This window comes from Rana temporaria, chromosome 7 (assembly GCF_905171775.1).
Source record: "Rana temporaria chromosome 7, aRanTem1.1, whole genome shotgun sequence".
In the NCBI taxonomy this organism is placed as follows: Eukaryota; Metazoa; Chordata; class Amphibia; order Anura; family Ranidae; genus Rana; species Rana temporaria.
In genome coordinates this window covers 45,130,203-45,143,326 of record NC_053495.1, presented here as the reverse complement: position 1 = coordinate 45,143,326, position 13,124 = coordinate 45,130,203, and the positions used below count along the sequence as shown (strand labels likewise).

Genomic DNA, 13,124 nt, shown 5'->3' with positions numbered 1-13,124 from the left:
ACGTTCACGTTGAAACCAATGACGTCCTTGCGACGTCATTTGGAGCAATGCACCCTGGGATATTTTCCGGACGGCGCATGCGCAGTACGTTCGGCGCGGGAACGCGCCTAATTTAAATGCTACACGCCCCCTACCCGGCTAATTTGAATTAGGCGGGCTTGTGCCGGGTGATTTACACTACGCCGCCGCAACTTTACAGGCAAGTTCTTTGTGAATAAAGCACTTGCCTGTAAAACTTGCGGCGGCGTAACGTAAATCAGATACATTACGCCCGCACAGTTTTACGCCCATATACGAGAATCTGGGTCTTTGTTCATTTTATATGTAAACAGGTTGAAGTGGGTTGCTCTTGATTATTGCTCTCCATATCTACTGATTATGGTGTTCCCTAGCCTCTAACAGTCATTACATTGGACACAGCACACCCTTCCCAATGATCTCAGTGCAGGATGGGCATAGAAAATACATAATTCTAGTTTAGGAGATCAGCTTTTTTTAGCCATTCCAGGTTTAGAAAATAAAACAACATTAATGATGGCTGCATTTAGAGATACCACTGACAGTCTATAAAAGTGTATGTTTTGACTAGAGTTTTTAAAGTAGTATTAAACCTAAAACCAAAAATGTAATTTATTGCAGCTTACCAATCATTGGATGTGCCGACCGCATCAGCTTTCTTTTTTAACCTTTTTCCCCTCTGTTTTTACTTGCTGATCTGGTCAATAACACAGCACCTATATTAGAGTGCCCCCACTCTGGCTGAACAAGGACAGGGGGCATATTTGGACAGCAACACAGTCAGTGTGGGGGTAAAGCTTTCCCCAACTTTTTTGGCGCCAGGGGCCAGTTTTGATGCATCCATTCATCTCTCCTCATCTGATAAAATGGTGGTTTTCCCAAGACCTGATTGTGTTCATTGTGCCCCAGGGTGTCAGGAGGAGGAGAGTAGCCACCACTAATGGACAGGGGCAGAGCTTTGCTCACTTGCCTGCCACTCATCTCCTGCTGTGTGACAATGCGAACGGGAACCAATACAAACCAAGCCTTGTCTGCCTGCCCCCCACGCCATGCGGCCCGGCCCCAACAGGTCACAGACCGGCATTGGTCCACAGCTCGGGGATTGGGACCCCTGCACTAGTATACTTACATTCACTAACAAATTGAAGCTGAACTTCAGCTAACACTTTATAAGCATTACAGCAAACAGTTGCTTTTGGGGGAAAAGGTTTTACATAAATAAATAAAAGCTGATGTTAGCACCACTGTCAATGCACCTGTAAATGTTTTTTCACCAGGTGAAAAAAAAATAAAAAAAAATAAGAAAACTAATTCAGCCATCACATCCAAGAATAGGTACGCTTTAATATAATAAATGTTTGCTTTTGGGTTTAATACTTAAGGATGCTAAATATGTGTTTTATGAGGATTATTATTTTCAACTCCAAAAGAACCCTTTAATGCATTGTAAATCTTTTTGTCTCTTTTTTTGCATGATTTAAACGTTTTGTAAACCGAACAAAAAGATTATTTCATGAATTTGTTAAACTACCAATATAAATTTCTTAACTTTAAAATACATTTATATAGATTGTTTACTGAAATAGTATGTACAAATATTAGAACGTGGAGATAAGCAGAATTGCTTCTACTATCTATTTTTTTAAACTATTTATTTAGAGCATTATAAATTTCTAACAGATGTAACATAGCAAAGGGTAGACTTTCACATCGTCTCACCTGCTGAGACAACTTGGCTGCAGCAGCTGCAAGTCCAGTTTCAATAGAGGCAACCCTCGTACCTTCACGGATAGGCCTGTCTTGTCGGGGTATGGATGGTCCGACTCTTGCTAGATAACAAACATTTAATGTGGAACCAGCATGAATATAACAGCAAATAAAAATTCTAAATAGTCAATCATTACTCAACAATAAGTTTCAAGAAGACTAAATTAATAACCCATGTTTTATGTTTACTAATTTATTTTACGTGCTCCATGTGTTGCCATCTATACAGAAAGTATGAAGAGCAAATGCTCTTGGCCGAATTTGTGAAAGTCTTTATAGAACCCCTACTGTCTTAGGAAGAACTGATATAATTTTGTTTAACAGTCCAGATTTAATTAATCAAATACACACATATATTAAAAGCACAAAACCACAAGGAAAAATAAAAAATGGGTTGTTTATTTCGAGGATCCATGAATGAAGTAAGTAAATACTTTCAAGAGAACCCTATTTGGGTGGATTGCAGCAGGTCCTTCGCCTTTCAAAGACAGGAACTTCACATACAAAATGCCAGTTTTTCCAGCAAATAAAGCCTAATTCCTCTTAACACAGCCAGTCTCTGATGGATTGATGATGGGGCAGAAAAAAAGAGGGTAACAATTGGGGATGGGGTGTTGCAGTCACACCCATTCAGTTAAAGGATAAGATTACCTTTTGTAACACGTTTGCATGTTACACCCATATACAATGTGTAACATGTCATTGTTGCCGTGGCCACCACACCCTCCTGATCTTCCATTGTGACAGTGGGCCAAGGATCTTCTCCCCAAATCCGCTGTCACAATTTAGGAAAAACGCGGCCGTGCAGCGTTTCCATTCACAGAGTTCTGTGAATGGGAGAACTACAAGCGATCTGCTGATCGTGAGTGCAATGCTTTTCGGGCTCCAAATAAAAAAAAAAAAAAATAGTATATGCACATTTAGATTACCTACACAAAAATGGGCATGTATTTTATTTATTTATTTTTTAAAAGTGAAGTTATCCTCAAAACTAGGTATTGTATTTGGAAAACTGTCTGGTTTTACATTCAATTGTATGAATATTTGCTACTTTACAAATTTTTCTAAATTTTTTGCCAAAAACATAAACAGAGTAAAATACATAATTTGGAGGACACCAGAGCAACATGTGAAAAGAATAATACAAAGACAGCATTAAGTAGCATGTGTATTCCTTCTAAGCTACTTAAAAATACCCATAGGGGGAAGGACTAGGCCCCAGTGAGCTACCAAATCTTCTCAAGCCACAAGACCCAAACTTTTACAGTTGGGGTGTAGAAACCCGTTTTTTGTGCAGTTTAACAAAGCTCTGCAAATAGCATATATTATATACTAATCTAGGATGGGTATATCAAAATAGCTGGGTGTAAGAGGGATACACTCAAAACAGATAACAAATACAGTGTTTAAAGTAGAAACCACACCATTCCAGTATCTGAACAACTTTGGACATCTCCATAGGAGAGGGATTCAATCTGCTCATTCATAAATATATTCTATAGTTCTTGCTTAGCCCTACAAGTTAATAAAGCAGTAAAAAATTATTATTATTTAACTGTTTTTGTCCCACTGGAGGACCTTCCCTTCACATTCTGTCCTTTAGACACACCAGGCAGTGACAGGATATCTCTACAAAGTAGGGAATATCTTGTAAAGTGGGCACCAGAAGTGTTCCCATTGTACGATCTCCTCTCTATTACTATTCTGCTTAAAATTTTTGATTTTCCTCTTACTTTCAGTCCAGGTGACAATGTTCACCAAGACATATAAAAAGTGTGACTCAACCTAGTGGGAACACACAGCAATAAAAACTTGACAGAGGTTCTAAAGCGTCACCATTTCAAACAAAACTAAAAAAAAAAGATGATTTTGGCTTTAGATACCCTTTAAGAATTCCCCCATTATAGAGGCACCAATCTTATCAAAGTTCTAGATTTAGTTTCCAAAGGATGCTATCTGTCTAAAAGTTTTAGGAAGGTGTGAAAAAAACTCTGTAAATGAAGAATGCTTTCAGAAATAGAAGTGTCAATATATTTTTTTTTTTTTAAAGAACAAGATGTAAAGTAAGAGTCCATGTACACTGGGTTTAAAAAAAATGCTGCTTCTACATGAATTTTGCATTTTTTCCTTCTGCCTGTAGGAGCAGCTCAGTAATATCCTATGTGTCCATGTAATATAGGGCATTTATAGGCATATTTCAAGAGGAAAGTTTAGAGGCAGAAAAAAAACCCTTCACAAATGTGTTTTTGAGAGTTTTCAGGTAGAAGAAGGAGGAAATGTTTTGGGGAAAACAATGCTTATAAAAGCAAAACTCCACAAACTCTCCTAAACTCTAGTGCAATACAAGCTACTATGATCATTTTTCTGCCGCTTTTTCTGCCAGAGGCCTGGTGTGCATGGACCCTAAATTGACAGAAGAGAAATCCAAATATCCAAATCCAAATCAATATTTGGTATGATCAACCTTTACTTTCAAAACAGCATCAGTTCTTCACTTGCACATAGTTTTTAAAAGAACTTGGCAGGTAGGCTGTTCCAAACATCTTGGAGAACTAACCACAGATCTTCTGTGAATGGAAGCTGCCTCAAATCCTTCTGTTTCTTCATGTGAACTCCTTGTTCTTCCTCATGCTGAAGATATTTTTTAATGGCATTGGCTGTATGTTTAGGGCCAGATTCTCATACATTAACGTTGCTCCTGGGCAGCGTAATGTAAGTGCTGTACGCTACACCGCCGCAGGTTTACATCCTGATTCTCAGAACACTTACCTGTAAACTTGCGGCGGTGTATCGTTAATTCGCTCGGCGCAAGCCCGCCCAATTCAAATGGGGCGGGCACCATTTAAATTAGGCGCGCTCCCGCGCCGAGCGTACTGCGCATGCTCCGTCTGGTAAATTACCCGACGTGCATTGCGCTAAATGACGTCGCCCCGACGTCATTTGCTTAGACGTTTACGTAAATGGCGTCCAGCACCATTCACGGACATCTTACGCAAACAACGTATTTTTTTTAAACTTCGACGCGGGAACGACGGCCATAGTTAACATTGGTTGCCCCTGCTAATAGCAGGGGCAACCTTACGCGTCGCGTACGCTACGGAAACAACGTAAATTCTCATCGTCGGACGCGCGTAGGTTTGGGAATCTCGCGTACTTACCTCATTTGCATAGACGACGGGGAAAACGACGATGCGACACCTAGCGGCGGGAAAAAAAATACTTTTAAGATCTGACAGCGTAACAGCCTTACGCATGTCAGATCTAATGGGTATCTATGCGCAACTGATTCTAAGAATCAGTCGCATAGATACCGGGGGCCAGATGAGGAGTTACGACGGCGCTAATGGTGTTGCGCCGTCGTAACGCCTTTGAGAATCTGGCCCTTAGTGTTTTTGTCAGAATACATTTCGGGCCAATCACAAGCCTCCATGATGGTATGGCATGATGGATAAGTATCTGTCTGTATTTCTCTGCATTGAGAACACCATTGATCCTGACCAGCTCCAACTCCAATTTTCAGAAATGCAGCCCCAAACTTGCAAGAACCTTCACTATGCTTCAACTATTGCCTGCAGACACTCATTATTGTACTGCTTTCCAACTCTTTGACGAACAAACTGCCTCCTGCTACTGCCAAATATTTCATATTTTGACTCCTCATTACAGACCACCTGCTGCCATTTTCTGCACCCTAGTTCCTATGTTTTTGTGCATAGTTCTATGAAGACTACTTTTGGCCAAACTTCTCCAGACAATAGTTTGGAGTACCTGGTTCCCACTGGTTTCCCCTAGTTCTGTGCTGAGGGCACTGCTGGACATCTTCCAATGTCGAAGGGATGTAGGCATGATGCGTCATTTATCTGCTGCATTAAGTTTCCTTGGCTGACCACTGTGTTTGTGCTTCTTCAAAGAAGCTTGAACAACAGATCTTGAAATCACAGTCTGCTTTGAAATCTTTGCCTGGGAGAGAAATTGCTGATGTAGTAACTAGGGTTGTCCCGATACCGATACTAGTTTCGGTACCGATACCGAGCAGTACTGGGCAAATGCTCCGATGCTTCACCTGATACCTGGACAGTCAGCAGTGATCGGTGCGGTGGGGGAGTTACAAACACTGATCACCCTGTATATATTTCAATAAAGATCGACAGCCGCTTCCCCCCCCCCTTCAGCTGCTTTAGTGAAATCTATACAGGGTGATCAGTGCTTGTAACTCCCCCACCGCACCGATCACCGCTGACTGTCCTTGTATACTCCTCCAGTCCCTTTCCGTTCTGCTCCGTGTCGCCCTCCGTTCTCCGTGTCACTCTCCGTTCTGCTCCGTGTCCCCCTCTCTTCTGCTCTATGTCCCCCTCCGTTCTGCTCCGTTCACCCCTCCGTGTCCTCCTCCGCCCCCTCTGTCCTCGATCTGTCAGGATGGAGAGCGGAGGTATGAGCCGGTAAACCCGGCTCCTTTCTTTTGTGAATGAACAGAGTCAGTGATCACTGTCCATTCACATAACTGAAACATCATAACCTGTGATTACGATGTCTCAGTTTATGAATGGAGAGGAGCCGCTGTCTTCTCTCCATTCATTTTCAGTGATGCTGAGAAAGGGACTGGGAAATCTCTATCCTCAGTCCCTTTCTCTGTCTCAAAGGGGAGATGTCAGCTGTCTGTTAAGACCCCTGATATCTCACCAAAGCCCCCAACAAGGCTGATAAAATAAAAAATTGCAATAAATAATAAAAAAATTAATTGGAAAAAATAAACATTTTAATTAAAAACACACTGACACAACCCCCCCCCCCCCTAAAAAGAAATCATTGTAAAAAACAAAAGAAAAAAAATAAAATAAACATGGAGATATAGAGCAAAACAGATAGGGACACGAAGTACTGAGGGGGGCACGGAGCAGAACGGAGGGGGACACAGAGCACGGAGGGCGACACGAATCAGAACGGAAAGGGACTGGAGGAAAATACAAAAACAGTCAGCGGTGATCGGTGCAGTGTGGGAGTTACAAGCACCGATCACCCTGTATAGATGTCACATTACATTAAATAAAGTATCGGTAATCGGTATCGGTGAGTACTTGTACTTGTACTCGGTCTTAAAAAAGTGGTATCGAGACAACCCTAGTAGTAACTATCTTGTTTCTTGTTGCTGTGTTGCCATGGTGTATGACCTGTGACATGAAACTGTCTTCCACGACCTCACCTTAGTAGCAGAGTGTGCCTGTTCCTCACCCAGTTTTAAGCCTTATACACAGCTGTTTCTGTTTAAATAATGACTGTATTTCAACCTACATATGAAATTGATGATCATTGGCACCTGCTTAGTATAATTGGTTAATCATACAATTGACTCTAATCCTACAAAAGCCCTGACTTTGTGCAAGTGTACAAAGTGTGCAAGTGTAAGAATTGATGCTGGTTTGGGTAATCACACCAAATATTGATTTGATTTAGATGATTTTTCTTCAGTTTTTTGTAAATTATCACAAATAAACAATTAAAATATATATTTTTGAAAATGTTCTGACTTTACAGCATTTCTTTACATCAGTCTAAAACTTTTGCACAGTACTTATGCGTTTCTACCCATAATAAAAAAAACAGCAGGATAGTTGGGTCCTACTGTACAGTATGCACACACATTTAACTGTAGTAAGGATAATAGGTATGAGGTTACCTAGGGCTTAGAAAATAAAAAATCAGCTCTATATAAAGTAAGTTTGAATTATAGCGACAGAGTTCTTTATGGTCCCAATAGCATGAATGAACCAACATTAGTGGATGTTTCAACTATGGTGGTTCATATCCTTATTGTTTCTCAGTGCCCAAAAAAAGATCATTACTTACAAGGAGTTCCTATTTGCTGGAACACTGTGCGAGGGATCAGAATTTCAATGAATTTTCTTATACCATGACCTTGGCCTCATCAGAAATCCCATGACGTCTCCGGGAAGTAATTTTTTTGCTAATTCTCCAACATCTCTATCCAACCCACAGCTCAGCAGCATTTTTTCAGTTGTGACCAGATTGTTAGTATATGATTAAAAAAATAATGTAGTCAGCTTTACCAATGACATAATGTGATGGAATGATGACATGAAATCCTTCCTATGGCTGGCAAAAAACAGAAATATATATATAGAAGAATAATGTTGCTCTGACATTATTGCTATGACTCAGACCCTTAATAAACTAGTTAGTAGAGCAGTGTGCTTATAGTTTTATTTTTTTTAAACTGAAAAAATACTGCTGTATCAGATAGAATAACAGAGGACTTGGGAGTCTATATTGCAGGAGGATCATAGTAGATGCATGCTCACCTGTGGGGCTATATGGAGCATCATCAGAACATTTTCTTTTCCTTGATCGAGATTTGAACACAGGGTTATCTTCATCTGACTCGAGAGATGGGTAAACTATACAAACAGAGATCAGTGTTATTGGAGTGTACTGTGAAATCTCCACTGCAAACTTGGGCTACGTAAAGAGCAATGTGCAAGGTACAGTAACCCAGAGCAAATAACCGCAATTCAGATTTCATCTGTTTAACAGTAAAATGGTTTCTATAGGTGTTTGCACTTGGAACATTTATATTGCATTTTGCAGTGCCCTATATTATAAGCACTGTAATAAGCTTAGCTTTCTCCAATGTTGTCAGTCATAGGTGGGTGATATTAATTAGGACACCAATTATTCAGCTATGGGACTACGCTAAATCTCACTTTTTTTATACACCATGCTATTTTGCACACCTCAGTTGAGACAACTTAAAAGGTCGGAAAACCTAAATTTTAACTTAATTTTTTTAAATGAGCTAAAAACATATTATATCAAAAAAAAGTATGTTTGGTAGCTTACCACAATTTGTGATATAAAAAAGATGAAAGAATAGCTTCTTGCAAACACAAGATTTGATATCAAGCATCTCATAATTAAAAAAGAAAAATGGGAAATGTATACATTCACTGTATTTGAAACTAAATTAGTAACTTACAAAGAAATGCCAATTCAGATTTGTATTCTGAAATGTTTTAATTCTGGGGGGGGGGGGGGACAATTATTCCTACCCACTGCAACAGAAACCTTGAGTAGTATCCGTTACAACAGAACAGTTGAAGCTAGAGTTCACTAAAGTACCTCTCTCATGCCGCGTACACACGGTTGGAGCTTTTTGGTCGGAAATTCCGACGGTGTGTAGGCCCCATCTGACTTTTTCTGTTGGAATTTCCGACAGAAAAAATTTGAGAGCTGGTTCTCAAATTTTCCGACGGGGAAAGTTCATTGTCGGAAATTCAGATTGTCTGTATGTAATTCCGATGCACAAAAAAAACATGCATGCTCTAACTTCATTTTCTCGGCTTGTTGTAGTGTTGTACGTCACTGCATTCCTGGCAGTCGGAATTTCAGACAACATTTGTGTGACCGTGTGTATGCAACACAAGTTTGAGCCAAAATTCCGTCTGAAAAAAATCCACGGTTTTCTTGTCAGAATTTCTGATCGTGTGTACACGGCATAACTTAAATTTTTTTTAAAATAAAGCTCCTAGCGGGTATAAAGTGCAGGTTGCTTTGGGTGCCTGCACATACTTGAAGCACACCCAAACCATGGGCCATTCTGAACCAGCAAACTTCCGCCATTTTCTTGTTGGAGTTGATCAATTGCCTCAGACCTCCAACACATTCCTTTTGGCCAATGGGGCAATACATAATAGTGATGGACCAGTAAAAACATATGGGGGCAAAAAGGAGTTTGAAAACAACCAGAACAGCCTAGCATTATGGGCTACTAAAGGCAGCTGTAGTTACCTGCGCTCTATACCCATCATCAGTTGTGTTTTGTTTTTTTCACTTTAAATAAAGAATATGACATGTAAAACAAATAGCATATCAAAAAATAAAATGCAGGTTATCCAATTTTAAAGTGTTACAGACAGAAATGTAGATTGTGATGTGATTTTGATTTGAAGTCTGACACAAATTATGCTGTATTTTAGATTTGCTGTAGAGCTGAGAAAAACAAAAAGCTTTCTACAGTCTCCTTCAAATGAGCCTGTTGCCTAAAAATACGCTGTGTTTAGGAAAAATATCTTCCCCCAAGACCTATTCAGGCCTCCAATATGTACAGTATACACATAAATGTCTGTAAAATAACCCAGCTCATCTGAGGTGTGCAGCATAACAGGACATCCGGATATCCGAGTAAGCACAAAAGAGGACACATAATGCAATCGCCATGCAGCTTGCTACAGATAAAGAGAGCGCTAGGCTTAACTATTTTGTGTATTCTCTAAGAAAACATAATTATGCATTTATGTAATGGAAATGAATGAAGTTGCAACAAAACAAAAACACAGAAGTGCAAAATGGTATTGTTATCTCATAATGAATGCTTAGACGTTTTCATGATTAAAAACATATTTTTCATGATACACGATACCAGTAAAGAAAACCCTTCAAGGACACACCATAAATACTGCACAATATGACAAGATGTTGTTTGATCAAGGGCAGGGATTTCTTCGATGCTAATATTCTGACCTTCAGTTAATCAAAACATTCTTAGAATTACTTTATAAAGGTTAAAGTTTTTTTTTTAAAGCAGAATAGTAAAAAACCCCATCATGTTTTTTGTTGTCTGTGTCCCATTAAAAGAGAGGTTCAAAATTAAAAAAAACAAAAAACAAAAAGCATACATACTCACCTAGATGACTGCATCACAGATGCCAGCTCTACACTGCGAACTGAGCGATTAAAGACCATTGATCGCTCAGTTCTCGGTCTTCAGTGAGTGACAATCATTGACTCTCTACTCTGCCGCTTCAGGGCTCACTGGAGCTCTGGGCTGTGGTGGTAGACGGGGGGCGGCTGGCTGAGAGGCTGAGTCAGCTGCTGATGTGTGCCTCTGAGTGGATACCGACTCTAAAGTCTGACAACTGACAACAGACTTTAGCACATTTTCGGCTGAAAATGGGGCAAAGCAGTGCAGAACAAGTGCACTCATGTGATCCATAGAAGTAGGGCCAACAGAACTTTGGCCCTACTTTTCCTTTAAGGAGATTTTTCTTCACTTCTTGTCTGAAGAGTTGAAAAGAGATATCTCTAAAGCAGGGGTCTCCAAACTATGGCCCAAACTACAATTCCCATCATGCCTAGTCATGCCTAGTCATGTCTGTGAATGTCGAGTTTTACAATGCCTCATGTGACGTGTAGTTTCGCAACAGCTAGAGGGCCGTAGTTTGGAGACCCCTGCTCTAAAGAAAGGTATCACCGTAACAAGCATCCCTATTGGAAGAAGTCCCCTCTAGCCCTGTTTCAGTAACAACTTTTAGAATTTACCTTACTTTCAGTCCTGATGACAATGGTCACTAGGATAAATCTAGCCCCCCCAGCACGGGCATAGACAGCAATAAAAACTGTTAAGTGTTCTAACCTCTCAACGCTATCCAAAGAGGTGCCTACACTAATGTTTAACTATTTTCCCCAAGTACCCTAGGAGCCCCTGAATATGCAAAACACCAGATACCACTTTGGAAAGTTTGGTGCTCTGGCAAACATCTTTTGTAATGGTAATCTTTCTGCTGGGTAGAGGGGCTCAAAGCCCTGCACAATGGAAAGGGTTGGGGATGTAATGCCTCAGGATTGGACTGGGCTTCCCATGGCACCCACAAAGATAAAGGAGATATATGTGGCCACCTTTAAGCTTGACAGCACCTTAACAACGTTACACTTTGCTTAGAAATATTTCTTCCCTATCTAGAAAGAAGGAAAATATTGAACAAAATATGGAATATCAGACTGCAGTTTTCACATATTACACGCCACAAACCCGACCTGCATGTATGAATACCCAAGGTGTCCCTGTGATTTGTGGATCAAGATTGTTGTCTCAGTGGCATTATCGTAAAAGGCCTGTCTAAACCCATATTATCAATTGCTTTAATTGAAAATAAACTTTTTGAAAACAATGTAAAGGTTTGATAGTACCTACATCTTCAGACTGCTTATTGTTGCATGTCTGATACCACTATTCACAGACCTAGGCATGCGCACACATCACATTCCCTGGACTTTTTTTTAGACTTTTAGTTGTTTTATTAGTGTGTTTTGGTACCCTCTCATACACCATTCTTTTTTGGCTTGATACACACACATTATTCATCACCTGCATGAACACAAATACCCCCTGAGATAGTGTTTGCACGATGGCCTGGGCTCCCCGTATTGAGGAATCAGATTGGTTAGCAAAACCCCACATGTACTGCATCTGTGAAGTGTAGAGCTCAGTTCATGCCACAGGCACCTGCAGGCATACGGACTTTGGTGCCAGAATCCCAACCCATTCCCTTGTCAAAAAACTGTAGACAAAAGGGCAGCATGAATCTGAACATGACAATTTCAACTATTTTTCATGACAGATTTTCTGGTCCTATGATTTCTTCTGTGGACCGATATGTCACTAATGTGTCCATGGTGACATACGGGTCAGAAGATAGAACCACACAGCATGAGGCTGGGGGAAAAGACATCCAACAACCCTGGAAGTGTGAGATGCAAACATTATTCTGGGAATTATCGCTCCTCAACAAAGAAATCAGAGAAGTGGGGGCTCTTTAACTACTTTCCGACCAGCCGCCGTCATTTTACGGCAGCAGGTCGGCTCCCCTGCGCGAGAGCCCGTAGCTATATGTCGGCTCTCGCGCAGGCCACTCCCGTGCGTGTGCCCGGCGGGTGCGATCACCGCCGGGTAGAGTATACGATTTCCTATCATATGTGCCCAGTCTTGCCACACAGAGTTAATCCAGCTCTGAGCAATTCTCTTTTATTGTTTAGTGAAATAAAATGGACTTACAGAGAAAAACATTAGTCCGTTCCACCCCCTTGCTGTGAGTGACAGGTTATTTACATATCTCATGCACTAGCCTGGAGACAGGCATTAATTTTTTAATTCCCGCCCCCACTCCTTTTCTGAAGTCATGTGGTTACTTTTTTGGATTTTGACTGGATTTTAGTGATCATAGCAGAATTCAGTGTAAGGAATACATAGGAAAAAATGCATGTTGACAAGGGGAGTGTAGAGGAGGGCGGGGAGTCTACTGACATCACAACTCCACCCACGGAGCTTCAGACAACTGATCCACCCACAGAATCTGCAGTTTTTCAGTTCTTATAACAGACAGAGGGGAAACATTTGACAGGTAAGGATACATGCAGGAGACATCTGAATCCTTATAGATCAGCACTATGGCAGTAGTTTAGAAAGGATGAGAGTGGCTTTACATCCACTTTAACTGCCACACTTACAAGTTGTTTTTGTGCGCAGTCGATTTTTACTTTTACGGCTT

The 13,124-nt window shown here is 40.6% G+C and overlaps 1 protein-coding gene across 5 annotated transcripts in view; it reads right to left on the bottom strand.

Annotated features, from left to right (window-relative positions):
* PHF2 (PHD finger protein 2) overlaps positions 1-13,124 on the bottom strand; it is a 369,384-nt gene that overhangs the window by 22,441 nt on the left and 333,819 nt on the right. For 3 of the 5 annotated variants that reach the window (XM_040359302.1, XM_040359304.1, XM_040359303.1), the window contains 2 exons: positions 8,103-8,198; positions 1,738-1,847 (listed from right to left, as the gene is read on the bottom strand). The exons of 1 other annotated variant lie outside the window; for it this stretch is intronic. In XM_040359302.1, coding sequence (XP_040215236.1) covers positions 1,738-1,847; positions 8,103-8,198 — 206 coding nt within the window. The remainder of the gene's footprint in view (positions 1-1,737; positions 1,848-8,102; positions 8,199-13,124) is intronic. One more of the 5 variants, XM_040359305.1, reaches the window with a different exon arrangement.